General features: G+C 32.9%; 1 protein-coding gene across 1 annotated transcript; it reads left to right on the top strand.

Annotated features, from left to right (window-relative positions):
• Positions 1 to 930: 930 nt before the first annotated feature.
• Positions 931 to 4608, top strand: LOC149536283 (putative oxidoreductase At4g09670). Its single transcript, XM_089805265.1, has 2 exons — positions 931 to 1537; positions 3887 to 4608. Exons 1-2 carry the CDS (start codon positions 1073 to 1075, stop codon positions 4499 to 4501), a joined length of 1080 nt encoding a protein of 359 aa, XP_089661391.1. The 5' UTR covers positions 931 to 1072; the 3' UTR covers positions 4502 to 4608.
• The last annotated feature ends 14024 nt before the right edge of the window (positions 4609 to 18632 follow it).

Here is an 18632-nt window from a genome sequence, read left to right as displayed (position 1 = left end):
AATTGAACTTGTACATCCTCCCAACTATGGAGAGACATGGTAGACCTATAGGATATCATCCTTTTTTTAAAACATTCGCGCAAAACTCATTATGCCCACCCTTCAATAGACTAATCAACAAGCAAGAATGTTACTTTTTGCACAATGGACCAATCAACAAGCAAGAAAGCTTTAAAATGAGCAACTACTAATACATGTGTGAGTGGCTATTGGTACATATGCTATCATTTTTTGGAACTTTTTACGAATGGTAATGCTAGACACAACGGTCATTAGAACATGGACGACTAATGAGTTGTCTCCCCTATATACATCTACAATGACAACAACTTCTAGAGGAAAAACAAAAAAAACAAAAAAAGCATTAAAATTGTAAATACACTTTCAAATATTCTTAGGCTGGGGTCCCATGGGCACTCGCTTGCTTAAAAATAGAGCGAGTGCCGCTGAGCTTTTTTAGGAACATTTAAAGGGGAGCGGTCTCATGGCATGACATTTAAATTTGTTTTAAAAAATTAGCTCTTAAATTGAAGGAAATATTAAAAATATAAATTGTTGTTTTTAGAATTTTTGGTAGGATGATTTCAATTTGGAGGGAAAATGAAGGGTAGGTTCTTGCCAAGTGGCATAATTCTTCCCTAAATAGTAGGGGCTATTTCTAGCCCCCCCTTTTGCATCCGCTCAACTAAAAAATAGAGGCTCCTAGTTAATAGGAAAAGATTCGAAATTAAACTTTAGCCCCCCCAAAATATTATCATGGGACCTCCAGCTCCTTAAATATAGAGCCCAAGCCCCAGGATTATTCCTCAACTTTTCTTCCTTAAAAAAATGCTGTTTTTTAAGTTGTCAATTTGGAACACTTCTAAAAATGCAATTTAAATATTTAACATCAATTATGGTTAAAAAACAATTCAAAAAGTTTTAACTGACAATCGAAAAATCATCTGGAGATTGATGGAACCACGTGGCAACTCAAGCGCCATTCTCAAAGGCAGACGATTATCCCCTGAACGTGTATTGAACTTGCAGAGCCTAACACGGAAATCGACAAGGGTTTTGTTGTGCGGGAAAAATGGCAGAAGAGAAAATAGTTAGATTTGGAATCCTGGGATGCGCAGGCATTGCCAGAAAATTTGCGAGAGCAATTGGAATGACACCCGATTCCTCAGTTTATGCAGTTGCCAGCAGATCAGCTGAGAAGGCCAAGGGCTTTGCCTCTGCCAGCAATTTACCTCCAGATGTAAAGACGTATGGAAGCTACGAGCAGCTTTTGGATGATCCCTTTGTGGATGCGGTGTACATTCCTCTGCCTACATCTTTGCATCTTGAATGGGCTCTCAAGGCTGCCCACAAGAAGAAACATATTCTTCTGGAGAAACCTCCTGCACTTTCTGTTGAAGATCTCGACACTATCATAGAGGCTTGTGATAAAAATGGAGTCCAGTTAATGGATGGCACCATGTGGATACATCATCCTAGGACTCCCAAAATGAAGGCCTTCCTTCAAAATCCAGAACTCTTTGGAGACGTTAAATCGGTGAGTACTCGATCCTTTTCGTCCCTTTAAATGAATTATTAGTTTATGTTTTTTAAAAAATTTTTTGCCGGTTTTCATTTCGAAATGTCACCCCAGTGATTAAATGTGTTTTCATTCAAAAAAAATTTAATGTCGATAAGAAATGAATTGACGATAATAGCTAAAATGAAAATAAAGCTAGGGTTCTACGGGTGAACTACAAAATTATTTTCAGGAAGCACATGCCGGATCTCATAAAGTAAAATATAAAATGCAACGAGATTATTGAAACCCTTATTTCGCAGTAGTAGCAGCCTTTGTTTATTGGGGTTGTAGATACAGGTGGGTGAAATTTGAGTAGGATGCAAAATTATTCTACCAGTTCATAACTGAATTCTGGTACTTAGCAAAAATAGATAGGGAAACAATTTTTAAGAAAGGATTTTCTAAGTTTATTGAAATTGTTGTCGATCTCCTGAAATTCACTGTGTAAGTTATTGTTTTTTTTTTTCAAAATTGTAACATCAGGATTACACTTTATGTTCTATCGTTAGAATTGATAGAACAAGAGAGTTGCGGGAATAAAAAGTTGTTTATTTATTTATTATTTTACTAATTTCTCTAAATTTTAGAACTTGAACTTATCAGCTTAGCTGCATTTCTAAATTTAAGCAAATTGTGTCTAAAAATATCTCAACAACACCCACTCTAATATTTTTTAAAACCCTACCTAAACAAGAGAAAGAGAGGCTAAAGATATGTTTGATACCTTGTCTGTCATATGATTTTTTCATATCTTTCATTTTATCTTTTAAAAAAGAAGTTGATTATCAATTTTTTTAATTTTAAAATAATTTAATAGATCATTTTAAGTTTCGATATTTTATAAAATATAAAATAATAAATATTAATTAGTAATATATGCAAAATTCTCTAAAAAAAATTATCGTTAGTAATATATACCAAAAAAAGAAGAAGCAAGTTTCTAAATTGTGTATTTACAGATTTTTAAATTAATATAATTATTTAAAAAATATATAAAAAATAAATTAATAAAAATAATTTTATAAAATTCATTATATTCTATTTCAACAAGTTTCTAAATTAATATAAATATGTAATCATCAAAATAGAAACATGTCTAACAGAAAAAAAGAAAAACATATAAATCAGAATTGCCGGAAACTCCTCTTCCCTCCTTGGGCGCGCGTATCCCCGTATTCAATTTGGAAACGTATCCAATATTGCTTGGATACACGTCGAATATTGTACACATGTCTGCCTAATAAACTTGATTTTCCAACGGTACCAAAGACTATGGGATTTGATTTTTTTTAAAGATTTGATTTAGATTTTCCCTTTAATGTTAAAAATATATATATCAAAGCAATTTTTAAAAAAATAGTATTAAAAAAAACTTCCACTGGATAAAAGACAAATAAAATGTTTTTCTATTTCAGCAACCTGTTTTTTTGGTTATTTTCTAATGCAACTCTACTATGTTTACAAATTGCAAAGCGTTAAATTAACTTATAAATATTTATGTAGCATTTATGTGTCAATATTACTTTTGAAGTAATCAAAATCTCTACAATAACTTAGAAAACTATGTTAAATATATGTATATGTATATGTATTATTTGTTAATGTTGTGTCCCGCTGTATCCATATTGGGTGTTTTAATTAATGACCTTATCCGTACCCAATACCCTTTCCATATTTGTATCCGTATCCGTATCCATGCAATTTTGATATAAATATAAAATATTATATATTTATCATATGAAATCACATTTATGTATATTAAATAAAATGTTAAGTTGTTTATAAATTTTTAGTGTAGAAATTATTAAAAACTATGGGACCACAGCTCTACAAATAATCTGTAAATAGTTGTTAGCCAATAAACAACCATGATAACCAGTCTTAAAATCTCTGTCATAGATAAAAAAAAAAATTAATGGATTTTTGGAGTAGGCAAATCATTTCACTGTTTTCATTTTCCACTTTAGAGAAATGGAGTCATCCGGGTTTATTTCTCTACATTTTGTTTGGTAGTAATTGTTTTTTCTACAGATAGCAAAATAATGATTAGTGTGAACTAATTTCTACAATTTATTATTATATTTAAGAGATGTATTTTTGAATTTGATTATAAGTTTTGAATTACATTTAATCATTTATTATTTTCAACTCTTCTCATTCTAATGAGATATCATTGAGTGTAATTCGATACATTAATGCAAAAGTATGACAAACAATCTAATCCAAAATACATCTCTCAAATAAAATAACAAAGGTGTTGATATGCTGTTTAGAAATGTTTTGACTAGTGAAGACTGAGGAGTGCATTTCTATGGTTATTTGTAGGTCCACAGCACTTTCTCGTTTGCTGGTTCTGGTAAGTTCTTTGAAGAGGACATCCGGGTTAAGCCGGATTTGGATGCGCATGGTGCATTGGGTGATGTTGGATGGTATTGCATTAGAGCAATTTTATGGGCTAACAATTATGAGATGCCTGAAAGTGTGATTGCACATCCTAAGCCCGTTTTGAATGAAGGTGGAGTGATCACATCTTGTGGGGCTACTTTCTCTTGGCAAGATGGGAGGTTGGCAACTTTTCATTGTTCTTTTCACAGTCCTCTGACTATGGACCTAAGTATCCATGGATCTAAAGGAAATCTGCGGCTTCATGATTTTGTGATTCCCTATGAGGAGAACTCCGCATCATATCTCTCTTCCACAAACACCAAGTTTGGAGAAATGGACCTTGTTTGGGGCCCCAAGCCCAATGAGCACACGGTTACAACAGAATTTCCTCAGGAAACTTTTATGGTCGAAGAATTTGCGAGGTTGGTTAGGAGAATCCGAGATTCTGGAGGAAAGCCTGATGTTCTATGGTCCTCCATCTGCAGGAAAACGCAGATATTGCTGAATGCTGTAAAAAGATCTATTCAGGAAGGCCTGATTCCTGTTACACTGTGAACTTGTGAACGTTTACACCACAAGGTCTCTCCTCATAATAAAGAAGGAAAACCTATGTTTTTCGTATAAGATTAATTCTAAATAATGAGCATCTCTTTACTATCTTAGATTTTATGAGCATCTCTTCATTGTCTCAGATTTTATGTTTTCAATCTATGTAATGTTAAACTAAAATTTAAAACAGATAAATGACCCCAAAAAATCTGCAGAGATATAAAGAGAATCATAAAATATTAACATACAGAAGTTACATGGTTTACCAAATTGACTAGATCCACAGAAAAGTGTTGTTCTCTTCTTTCTGATTTAGTGCAGCAATATAGAAGGCTGTACAGAAGAGTTCTGTATCTCTGAGAGATACTCTAATGCACTCAGAGGTAGGTATAATCAACAAGATAAAGGATTTGTATTACTATTTTCTGCTATTCAACAATAAAAATACTTTCCATCTTTTCCGAGGATGTCGGGGAAAACATCTAGTCGTTGTCTGGGTTGATTTCACTTATTTAGAATTCTTAGACTGTATGTCAGATTTTGCTCCTTTTTTTGGTGTATCTGTGTAGGCAATTGAGGGTTTGTCCTATACTCGCAATATTCATGGATCAGTAATTGCTCACTTAAAAATACTAGTACTTGTGGTGAAACGCTTCAGTAGTCTTTATGAAATGTCTGAATAGTAGCATACACAAATGAACCAATCACCAACCAAAAAGATTAAAAAATATCAACTTTTAATATATATATATTTATGATCTACTGTTAATCCACATGTTCTCATTGTATAGATTCTTTTAAAAGTAGTAATTGAATGATATCTATGATAAATACCATAATAGTAATCAGACACCCCCTGTTGGTAATTGGTTTTGTTTTTTTGGTGGTTGTGTGAGCTCTGTTTTCTGCTCTATTTGCGATATATATATTTTTTTGTGCTGAGTTCTTCGACATGGAAATCGTGTTAGTGATTCTTTGTAGATGCAAGTGTCGCTTGCACGGCTTTGAAATTTTGAAGAGCTATCCACCCAAATTCCTGCTTCCTTATAATAATTGGAGAATCCGTACATGTGCTCACTAAACTGAGGAATAACCTGTTCAATAGCTGCTGGTGTTTGGAACCTGCTTTTGTCAGAACCCTATAGCTGGTATTTTTAGGCCTACTAAGTATTAGAATAATTTGGGGGCTTGCTAAATCAATAGTGGAGAAACAGTAACTATGGTGAAAGATTAAAGCCATGACAAAGGTTTTGACAATAGTAGAGAAACAATAAGGATGGTAAAAGATTAAAGTCATGACAAGGGTTTTGACAATGGAAGCTTGGGAAGTATTTTGACAATGGAAGCTTGGCAAGTATTTTGACAATTGAAGCTTGGCTATGGAAATAGGGAAAACCGAGCGTTGGAATGTTGGAGTAATGTGGAAGAGCGTGTTTTATAGAGTTTTGTTCACAAGGTAAGTGTTGACCAGTTCCAGAGTGCGGGGAATAGGTCTATCACAGCATAGTGGTTTCAGGACGAGCATCTTGGTGAACTTTGAGGGTTTTAAGGTTGGTAAATAGACGATGTGGGTATTGGAAGATGTAGTTTTAGTTGTCTGAAGATAGGCAGTAGATTTTTAAAATATACTGTATATCAATGAAAGCAGAGAGTAAAATAGTTCCTTATATGTCACGGGTGATGAACAGCAAAATGATTCTTAAATCAGCTTGTTGCACTTTTCTTTCTATCTATATTACTTATTCTAATAAAAAATAAGTGATAATACCTAATTAAAAAAAAAAAATTTACTATTTTTCTTAAACAAGGGACATTGAATATTAAGAAAGATTTAATGATATGCTAAATGTGATTTGGCCGTATTGAGCATTGTCAATTATTTATTTTTTATAATTATAATAGAATAATATAAATACAAATAAAAGAATAACTAATAGAGTCTATCAAAATAAATTTCTCCTATTTACATAATTTATTATATTTTTCTTAAAAATAAGAAAATGTCTATTAAATGTAAAATATAACAATATATTCTTTTTTAGATTCTAGTTGACTAACAAACCTTCCACAAAGCTCTATCTATTAGAGCTAAAATGAACTAGGGAATGTATCATATATAATAAGGATGAAAAAAGAGCATGGTAGATGGATGGTAACTTCAACTTATCCAATATGATTATGCTTTGAGATAATTGTGTACAAAATATGGTCTAAAATTGAAACATCTCACAAGTATCGCTTCATAAATAATAAACTATACCATTTAAGATGCACATCATCTAAGCAAGCTTAACTAGTGTGAACACTAACAAAAAAACATAAAATGTTGAAAGTTTATATAAAATTAAGTTAGTTGCTACTTGTAGGTGAGTTGGTTTTTGCCTTGAGGATTACTCCCTTGAGGTCACAAGTTTGACTCCCCTTTGTAGTGGAGAAGGGTTGTTGGTTAGTTTTCTTTATAGGAGTGGACTTTACTTCCAATACGGAGTACCATTTAAGAGAGACCACTTGCAATCTAGTGGTGAACTAGGGTGACCTCCATGAATGAGATCTTAAGTTCCACTCTCACCTACGAATATAAAAGTAATAATAGATTATGAAGTTTTAGTTTTTAATTAAAATATAGGTTTGAATGATGAGTCTTAAATTCACAATTCAATGGAAAATCATGAAATCTCATTAGCATTTTTTATTGAAAAATATTATAATGATATAATATGTTAATACTAAATAATAAGAAATTTATAATGTATTTGGTAAGTAGAAGATGGTTTTTTTTGCTTAATAAAATGAGGTGTCTATTATAGCTCTAATCCATTTCAAAACTAATCAAAGTTGGTTTATTAAGACACACTCTAATCTTCTAAGGTCTACAACAAGATAATAATAACATATTTTTTACATTGTTTCTCATATAAATGAAATTATTGTTATGTAACCTCTAAAATAAATTGTGGAAGTTTATACCAACTACTTTAAGCATTGTGAGAATTAGACTAATCCCTCCCAAATCGAATTCCAAGGTATCATTATAATTCCATTTATCACCTCTCCTAAATGACTTGGCCCTTACACAACCTACAATTAGACTATCCTTGAGTTAGTTTATTGAAGGGACTTAACAATCATCTACTTCTTCACCCTCTTTTTAGTTATTTTATCATGTTTTAGCACTTGGCATTTGAGAGCTCCCCAAAAACCATAAGTCATCAAAAGTAGCATTGTTGCATTGCTAGAAACCCCCAAATGACTTGTTGAGTGCACTATTTAATATCTTGTTAAATTGAAACTAATCATTTTAAAATGGTGACTACATTACATTCTACCCTTGTGAAAATAAATCTCTGGACTTTCAATACTTCTTGCAATAAAATGTGGAACATCTATTTCTATACTTCCTCTTCTCAAACAATATTCACTAGGCTTACTTGAGGATTCCTTGAAATGAATATTTTTAATTTCTTTTTGCATTAGTATTCTTGACCTCACCCTCACAAACTCAACCATTTTTAGAGTCAAGAAGAGTGTCAATTTGGAATGGAATTAGTTTTTAAATATTGAATTAAATAATCTTTGTCATAGAAATAATCTCGCTAACATGTTCTCACTATGCTATTACTTTTTAGAAATGCAAACAAAATAAAGATATTCAATTCAAACTCTTAACATTCTCCAACCAACATTTTAGTTAAAGCTTACAACATATTCTATTTAAATGTGTGATCATCTATGATAGAATTTTTATTTTTCTCCCAAGAGCTACTAAAAATACATAAAGTGAGGAGATCTACCATCCTACCCTAAACTTGAATCTTATGAGAAGATTATTTTGCTATTGTGCATAAGTCAAACACATTGGCTAGAGAAGGATCCCACCAAAGTTAGAAGTAAGTTCTTTGGATAAAGGGTACTAGGGCAAGATCAACCAATTGAGTTATAATACATGTACACTTCATACACACCTAACCTCGCAAATTTCTTTTGTCAATGAGTTAGCCATTAATTACTACACAAACTACCCAATGTGTAATTGCATCATACACCAATAAGAATTTACTATATTATATATAGTTGAACAATACAAGTGAACACCTACTTGTATATTTTTGTTTATAATATACACCAAGTTGGACAAATTTGCTTGAATCTCTATTAAAAAAAATCACTTTAATGTTTACAACAACACAAATAAGTGGTGTAAAACTCATAATATATTATATACATAGAAATATGTGTATCTATTGGTGCATTGTATGTTGCAATGAAAATAATTATAATCTTTATGTTCTCTCATATGCACAGTCTCCCATACATTCTTACAATTATTGGTGCATCGCATGTTATAATAAAAATAATTATTATACACTTTATGCGCACTCATATGTGCATTCTTGCACATATCCAATCACATCATCATGCATTTACTCCATATGCTACTGATACTTGCACATACATTAGCTAGTGTAAGGCTCCCCAATAAACAAATAAACAAAGGAAAAAATCAAACATAAAACTAAATTGATGACGCTGTTGATATGAAATGGTACCAGGAGAGGGGGGAGGCTGATCACTATAACATGTAAATCACTAATTCAAACTATCAATCTAGTTATCTCAAACTTTACCTCTAGAATACTTAACAAATAGCTGTTGAAATTAAACAAAGTCAATCCATCGATCAATCATAGAAGCAACACACATAACACAAGTACTATTGTATCAAATACCAATTAGTGACTTTGTATCTTGCTCCCTAATGGTGAGGATGTCAATTTAGTTTGTTGATAATACTTTTATCAATCTAGCGATGGAAGAAAGTAAAATTAAGAATTTAATGATAAAACTAGATCTATTTTGCTCACCTTTTGGTAGCAAAATCTATATTCCAAAATCTATCATGCTAGGTTGGAAAAGCGATCTCAGACTTGGTATAGTCAATATGGATTTTCCTAGGGATGCCCTAACCACATAGTAAGATATTTAGAGATTCCATTTGTAGTTGACCCTAATCTAACAGATATGTGGAGGTGGTTGAAAAGAAAGATTGATAAAAAGTTTAGCAAATAGAATGTGAGGTTCTTTCTTTAGCAGATAGATTGCAAGTGTGTCAAAAATCCTCTCCTCTTACACTATTTACCATGCATCTTCTTAGATGTTTAACCTAAGCCATATCAATTATCTTCAAAAGCTTATTAGAGACTTTCTTTGGTTAGATGGAAAGGGAAAAGAGAAATCCCATGTTGTCAAGTGGCAATGGTGTACCATGAATAAATTGATGGGAGGACTTGGTCTTAAAGACCTCAGATTACAAGGTGTTTCCCTGGCTATAAAATGGATCAATAGAGAAATTGAAGGAGATGAGGCTTGGAAAATATCGATCTATGGTAGTATTAGTAGGGGTCATCGTTCTAAAGCCTCATATTGGAAGAACCTGGATCTTAGTGATATCCTCTCAAGTAGATTTCTTGTGAAAGTTAAAGGTTCTTCTATATTTAAATCAATTTGAAAGTGTTGGGAATCAATTAGGTCATTTGTTAAAACCAATGACTCTCTCTGCAAATATAATACAATCAATGGAGACTTTTCTGTTTGGTGGAACTTAAAAATTGGTGAGAAAACCTTAGCGTTGATGCAAGGGTTTTCAACCAAAGGATGGGATAGTATAGGTATCTGCTCCTTCAAAGTTATCCAAGAGAATGGGATGCTATCGAGTTGGGGGAATTTATGCTCTAGATTTGACCTTCCTATTACTCAAAAGAGGACCTATGCTATGTTAGAGAAATCTTGTAGGCATATGGTTCCCTCTTATCATGTTGTTATCACAGGTGGAAATCCCTTGGATCTAGTCTGGAAAGATGGTACCACTTTCCCTAATACTTTATAAAGCTAAACTGATTTATCATTTCCTTACTTCTAGCTCTTGCCATTTTTTATCATCTAAATTTAGTCTGGCAGTTGATCGTTAGTTTTAACAAATGGGAAAGTATTCTTGTTGACCTGTGGCAGAGACCTAATGAAGCAAAGAAGTTATGCTTCTTGTGGAGACTTCTCTTACACAAGTTATCCATTCTTAAACCAAACAAGGATTTTAATCTTTTCTCCTATTGTAGAAAACCAAAAACCCTCTACCACATCTTCTTTTATTGTTTTTTTGCCAAAGAATTCTGGGCCATATTTGGGATTATTCCTGATCATAATTTCAACATTCATACTAAAGCTAAACTGATTGATCATTTCCCTACTTCTAGCTCTGTCATTTTTTATCATCTGAATTCAATCTAGCAGTTGACCCTTAGTTTTAAAGAATGGGAAAGCATTATTGCTGACTTGTGGCAAAGACCTAATGAAGCAAAGAAGTTATGGTTCTTGTGGAGAATTCTCTTACACAAGTTACCCATCCTTAAACCAAACAAGGATTTTAATCTTTGCTCCTATTGCAGAAAACCAAAAACCCTCTACCACATCTTCTTTGATTTTTTTTGGCCAAAGAATTCTAGGCCATATTTGGGATTATTCTTGATCAGAATTTCAACATTCATAATATCATTTGAAGGATATTCTTGAGTAACAATAAATGTTGTAATATTTTTTGGTCTGTTCCTTCTACTAAAATTTTATGTCTCTTATGGAAAAGAAGGAATAATAATTTATTTTCTGACATTGTTAGAAATCTTATTGGGTCTCGTAGGAGACTCATAATTTATGATATTCTAATGCAAGTTTCTTTGATTTGAAAATTGAAGAGGAAAAGTTTCAAGAGCTTATTCATAATGGATTAGCCACCATGTTGAAGAAAGAGGTAAAGTATGGCTATATGAAAGAGATTGACAAAGGGGACCCTTCTACATTTGTAAATGCTCTAATGGAAGCAAAAATAATGATCCTAGAGGAGGCTCGGATTGTTGCTGAACAATGTCTTTTCTTCATCTAGTGGCAGCAACTGTGATGTTCCTTGGCCCTCGAGGTTGGACTACAATAGTCCCTAGCAATGCCATAGTTGAGTAATTGTCTTTGTTTCATAATTTCTATCTTTATGTTTATTTGTATTTGGCATTTTTTGTAAATTAAGACCATGGTATTGAATATGTAATATGTGATGTAATAGTTGATATAAGCCAAACTATTATAATGGCTGTAGAGTTGTAACTTTTGATATTTTATACTAAATAGAAAAAAAGTACTTTGGTATCATGGAAATCCTTGTTTGGGGATGATACAAGTCTTTCATTGTAGTAAAAAGGTTTTCCCTATTAGGCACTTACAAGTACCCTTTCTAGGGGTTCACTTTGTTAGGAGTGATTTATACATTGTTAGGAGTACAAGAAGATCTATTAGGATTTACCTCACTATAGGATTTAGAACTCCTTCTGAGAGTTCACCCTATTAAAGGATTTACAACAAAGAGACCACTTAAGGTCCCCGAGGTTAAGGGATTGCGCTCACTACAACTATTAGGAAACAACAAGTTGAATGATTTATTTGTAGCACTACTTTCTAGTCAAATCATGTATCCCCTGCTCACTTTGTAGCTTCCCTCAACTCAATCTCTTCTTCATAAATTGATTACACTACCATGTTATCACATGCACACTCTAACTTGATCTCATGCCATTCATTCAAATTACAAACTTCTTACATTTTGACCTTGTTTAACACATATCTATGTCCTTAACACGTTTCTGATCACCATCTTGATCATCATTAGGTTTTCTTGTGCAATTCCCTAGGATAGTAAAATGTGTTTAACCTGGGCAAACTTATTCTCAAATCTTCTCACCATTATTTCTTCCATATTCTATTTTCCAACTTATCACAACTCTTAATTGATCAATGAAACATCATCGGTCATTTATCTTCGACATATTGCATCGATCTCATCGATCATCTAATCAACCTTTTTTCATAGCTAACTTAAGAACATATTATCCAATCATCTTCAGACACTTAGATTATTATTCGCCTCTCATCATCTTGAGTTTCTATCATAAAATTAATCTTTTTTGACATCATATATTCTCTTCTTATGATCGCACCACATTATTTGTACTTCCTCGTGATCATTGCCACCATATTCCTCTTTATTGTTGTTTCACCTTACCATACTGATTGCAACACTTAGTCAACTTTCTACATACATCAATCATATGCCTTGTCTCCTTGATCAGCTTTTCTTTCTGGTAAGTTGTCACCAACGACAACCAAATGCATCATCATAGTTGATTACATAGCGAGTCAAATTCCTTTTGCCAATGCCAACAAAAACCATCATAGAAACAAGAAATAAATCAAGCAAGTGTAGAATAAAATAACTAATTATTTCCTTCTCTATTTCCAAATTCAAAATAAATAACCAAAAATCAATGCATTCATTCTCCATTCGAATGATTTTATAAGAGGTAATTTCCAATGTCAATTTCAAATTCTCTTTGTTTGCACTTAATATCTTATGGATATTGTAGAACTAAGGCATCACCTATACATTCTTGGTATTAGGGCTCCTTTTCAAGTTGATACCTTATGGTACCATTTAATTCACGTTTTAATAAATCAATTTTTTATTCATAGGTATGTGTTAAATTAAGCGGCATATAACTTAGGTTGTTTTCAGTCAATTGTTAACAATCACAACTATCCAAATTTAGAAACTATAACATTGTCATTTTTGTAATGCAACACTTGCAATTTATTTAATTCATGTTTTCATAAATGAACATATTGTCTTAATGAAACATTGGCAACTTGTCACTCCCTATGTGGAGACAAGTGCTAAGGTGTTTATGAATGGGGCATTGAATGATTTAAATGGGATGTTAAATAATTTTTGGAAGATGTTGGATGATATTATGAAAGCCCCCTCCTAACGGTAAACTGGTAAATAATATCAAGCACACTGTCGATTTATTTTATAATTAAATAATTAAATATTTTGTAGTTAGGGGATTGAGATTTTTTTCACTACTATAATTTCATGAAGGGTTAATGAGTACATATGTTTATATTTAGTTATGCATTGCTTACACACATACCAAATATATTGTTTTCATTTAGTTGTTAATAATTACAACATCCAAATTAGAAACGCCACCATAGCCATTTTTTCATGCAACATTAGCATACTATTTAATTCATGTTCCCAAATTATGAAACATTGGAAATATATAATTCCTTTAATTCATGTTTCCAAATTATGAAACATTGGAATCGTATAATTCCCCACATGGAGATGAGTGCTAATATGTTCATGAATGTCATGTCAAATGATTTTAGTGGAATGTTCAATGATTTTTGGACAATGTTGAATGATTTTAGTCAATTAGTTTTATAATTAAATGCTTATATGTATTGTAATTAGGGTATTTATGTTTTCAAATTGTTGTTAATACTCACAATAGTCCAAATTTAGAAACAAAAGCATTACCATTTGTTTAGTGCAATTCTTACTACAAAATACATGTCTTCAGAAATAAAACTTCTATTCATACGCTTCATTATATGTATTTGTTATAGGCATACAAATTATTGTGATTTAAGTTGAAAATATTAGTAATAATCATAGAAGTCCAATTTTTGGAAACATCATTAACATTTATTTAATCATATCACAGTTACATCTTTGTCTTCTCCAATGAATATGCACATATATAGATACATTGTCATATATACTTATTGGAAAACTAGAACAATAGTAAAAAAGAAGAGAAGAAATAAATTTCAGCTTGTTATTCTATTGAATAATAGATGCAAATTTATACAATAGTTGACCCAACAACATTCCTAAATGATGGCTAATTAGATTGACAACAAACTACTTCATGATTGACAACACACAAACTTGACAGCTAACTGAAACTTATGGACACCTAACTCAAAAACATCTACAATAAGAACTTGATCCGAACTAGAACTCTTTGACTTACACCTAAACTAAACTTGTGTTGCCAACAACTCAATAAGGTTTTCCACATGTGCAACAATTATTTATTGACTAGTTGGAACATTAACTCTAACACCCCCACTTAATGTGACAACTAAAGGAAACATTATGTAGAAATTATACTTTGTAAATATGTCATAGAGGAGTAAGACTTTCTCATAGTTATGCAGCTATCATCTAGCTTTGAAACACCATTGGACGCACCATCTTCACATGAAATGTCTCATAACCCTTGTAAATGTATGATGCCAAGCTTCCAGACTTTCAAATCTCCTTGAACTATTGGACATACCATCTCCACGTGGAATGCCTCATAACCCTCTTAAAGGTATTGCTTCTCCGATCCTATAGCACCTCAAACTATTCGAGCATATATCTAGGCTCAACCACATCTTTTCCTATTTTTCAAAGCATTGATCTCTTCAAAATCAAACAATTTTTTCAATGAAAACATAATCATCCGATGGTTCTTTTCTTGGCCTCATCTTCTTAACAACTTCTCTAAGAGACATAATTTAATAAGGAAGATAGCTCTAATAACATATTGGAAAAATAGAACAACGATAAAAAAGAAGAGAAGAAAGAACTTTCAGCTTGTTATTCTATTGAATAATAGATGCAAATTTCTACAATAGTTGACCCAACAACATTCCTAAATGACTGCTAATTAGATTGACAACAAACTACTTCATGATTGACAACACACACACACAAACTTGACAACTAATTGAAACTTATAGACACCTAACTCAAACACATCTACAATAAGAACTTGATTCAAACTAGAACTCTATGACTCACAGCTAAACTAAACTTGTGTTGTCAACAGCTCAACAAGGCTTGCCACATGTGCAACAATTATTTATTGACTAGTTGGAACATCAACTCTAACAATACCTAGATGTCCACTTTGTAATAACCATTGCTTCTACTTATTTCCACTTGTAATTTGATGTATTTTTTCATCATTTATATGTATGTCATCTAGGGTTTGAGTTAATCAATTTATTTCTTTTTATACTAAGATATTGGCTTGTCTATTATTGTCTAATTATACCAAGCCCTAAAATGTTCATTTTTTCATAGTTTTGGGCATTATTATTCCCATGACATCATCTTCTTCTTCTTGCATATAATTCATATTTTTCTATGTAACACACCCACATACATATACACATACATCTATATATACACAAACATAATTACACACACATAAATAATATTTGAATAATTTACCATGCTCTATTCAATTTAAACAAATAAATTTTAAGTTTATCAGTTTTAATACATGCTTTTATGATTGTGCAATGTCCTAAAATTGTGCATCTACATTTATGACATTTACACATTAAATCTTATTCATTTATGAACGATGTCTATTATTTGATAGTCATTTATTGACATCACAAACCTCTGAAATATAACATCCAAAACCCCTACTACAATTTGTGATCCAACATTTCAACAATAGTATGAAGAGTGGACATCAACGCAATGTACACTCATCCTTGTGAAGTTCAAAATTCAAAAAGAGTGTATTCATATTTGATCTCTCTTTCAAGGAATGCCCCTCTCTTGGGCACATACAAAATGATTGTCATTGCCCATCTTAAACCATAAAAGCTTCATTTTTTTCATTCTTAGATTTCTAGCTCTTAATTTCTAAAAGTGAAGCTCTAACAGACTTATTGTTAGTTTCAGGGTATACTTTAAGAAACCCCTCCTTTAGAAAAGGTGTAAAAAATTGGCGAAAGGTGTAAAACACCTGACAAAAAAATTTATTTTTTGCGGTGAAAAAAATAGTTTACAAAGAAAAAATAATAATCTCCATTGGCGAATCATTCATAGTCTCTCAAACAATGTGTAAAATCTGGGCGAATTGTGTTATTTTAAAACCACAAAAAAATTATACATTGGCGAACAAAAAATAATAATCACATTAAAATTTTAAGTTTTTGGGTGAATCAATTCATTGTATTCAAGGTTAAAAAAAACATATGCGAAGTCGATGGCATCGGAGGTTCGCAAAGGGTTTCATCAGTTTGAACTTTTATGTTACGAAGTCGCGAAAAGGAAATTGCATCATCGAAAGTTTTATTCAGGCAGTTAGTCTGTTGGTTGCGAGACCGCGAAATGTTAATTCAAGCAGTTTTCGCATGTTCGCAGCGGTTAAAGGGCAAGGACTTCCGCCAGTCGCGAAAAGGGAGATCGCAAGGTCGGAGGTTTTATGCAGGCAGTTAGTCTGTTGGCTGCGAGACCGCGAAATGTTAATTCAGGTAGTTTTCTCATGTTCGCAGCGGTGAAAGGGGAAAGATATGTCATCCTGCGAAGTTGCGAAAGGTTAAGATGAAGCAGTGTTCGCCACTTCGCACCGGTTAGAAGGAAATGGGTTTTCACAACTGCGACAACGCGATGTGAAACGTGTTAAGTTCTGAAGATGCAACAGAAGGGGAATCTCATTAGAAGAGGATATAAGGCTAATCGCAAGGTCGCAAGGATAAAGCGAATATTTGATTTAACTGTTGCGATAGCCCGAGAAAAGAAAAAGAAGGGTTTCATAGTTTTGCGAAAAGATTTCAAGGTTAAGTTGAACCGATTGTGACAGAGCGTAGAACGAAGGGTTTCGCAACTCATAAGATTGTACAATTGTCAATGATAATGTATTTTTGAAGCTTGAAATTTTGAAGGTACAAAAGATCAGGTTTTCAAATCTATTATCTGATTCCGGACAGCTGATGAGTTGATCGATAATAAAGGCAGTAGTTACTACTGGTAGTAATCGATAATAGATATCCATGCACGTGCAAGCTTTCAAACTTTAAAGCCATTAAAATTTAACAATTTAACGCCGTGGCCCATCAGGAAGTTGCAGAAAACTAGAATTCTCAGGTATCTACAGGTAACAGAGCAAAAAGATTCAAGAATTTGCAGTAAGATCAGAATGGCACAAGCATAATCATCAGTAAAGAAGGGCACTGGAGAGGGCAGCAAGGTTTCATTGTCTGCCAAATTTGCAGAAGAATGGTTGAAGATTCTCCCTAAATCTTCCAATGCTCAAGGTGCTAATGTCCACGCGTTTAGAGACGCTTACAGCTTCTATAGAGATGCTCAAGTACCGTACACCAATGGAACTGAATTGTTCTTGTACTTTTACAAGAATAGGGTGCAGAAGGTTCCCGTCTCAAATCCATGGACGAGGAACCTGGGAAAGTTGATAATTCCGGAGGTATACGTGGATGTTGACCTTATCAAGGCACTGGTAAATGCATATAATCCAACCACTCGGTCCTTTCATAGAAAGGATATGAGCGTTCTCTGTGCGTTAAGTAAGGATGCTTTTGTTGAAGCATTTGATTTGCAGGGTCCCATGTCAGTTCCTATTAACCTGGAAAAATTGGCAGCAACATTTGAGAAACAGAGAGATTTCTATACAACACATGCAATGTTGCGACATATCCCAAGGGAAAATCAAAACAAGATGAAAGGAGAATTCTTGAAAATGGTTACTGATTTTATACCCTTGTCATATTTGTGTGCATACTTTCAGAAAACAGTTTTCGGATTGAACAAACTATTGGGAGTAGATGGATCCATGGATGCCTCCCCAGCATTGTGATAGCTCTAGACATTCAGGACCCACATACTAATGTGGGGTATGATTTTGGAACATTCATTGCTGATAGTATTCATCAGCAGATGGTGATAGCTCAACAAGGTGATCTTGAAAATTTCAAATTTCTACATTACTCGGTGCTTATGCATCTCATCCTCTTCTACAACGTGGGCCATGTGGATTCCAGTTTCATTGAAGGTTTGGACAATTTCGGAGAGGCATTGCCTGTTCAAAGATGGACAAGATTATGGCAGAGGTTCTAATCTTTTTCTAATTCCCTCTCTTTTTATAATGATTTTTTTGCAACTATTCATAGGATGTTAGGTTCAAAATTGGAAAGATTACCTAGGTTAATCAGGAAGATTGTTAGACCAACTTTGTGTTTTGATGATGAGGGACCAATTGATCATGATTGGGGCAGTGCCTTTTTGTTAGCAAACTGTACAGTGATTAGAATTTTTGGTTGTTCCCAACCCCCTCATTTCTTGCCAAGATATGTACCAGAGAGGGTGGGTGTAGTGGAAATTTTCTGGCAGTTGTTATCCATGAATAGAGAATATCTAGGGCCAACCATTAAAAAGGGGTCTTTT

The sequence above is a fragment of the Cupressus sempervirens genome, chromosome 10 (genome assembly GCF_028749045.1).
Source record: "Cupressus sempervirens isolate cs-2001-9-10 chromosome 10, ASM2874904v1, whole genome shotgun sequence".
Taxonomy (NCBI): Eukaryota; Viridiplantae; Streptophyta; class Pinopsida; order Cupressales; family Cupressaceae; genus Cupressus; species Cupressus sempervirens.
This window is presented reverse-complemented; position numbering and strand designations above follow the sequence as displayed.

What these genes read in the sequence shown, in the direction of transcription:
- LOC149536283 (XM_089805265.1), top strand. Translation starts at nt 1,073, where the DNA reads ATGGCAGAAGAGAAAATAGTTAGATTTGGAATCCTGGGATGCGCAGGC. An exon ending in TCTTTGGAGACGTTAAATCG is followed by an intron (nt 1,538 to 3,886) that starts GTGAGTACTCGA and finishes GGTTATTTGTAG; the next exon opens with GTCCACAGCACTTTCTCGTT.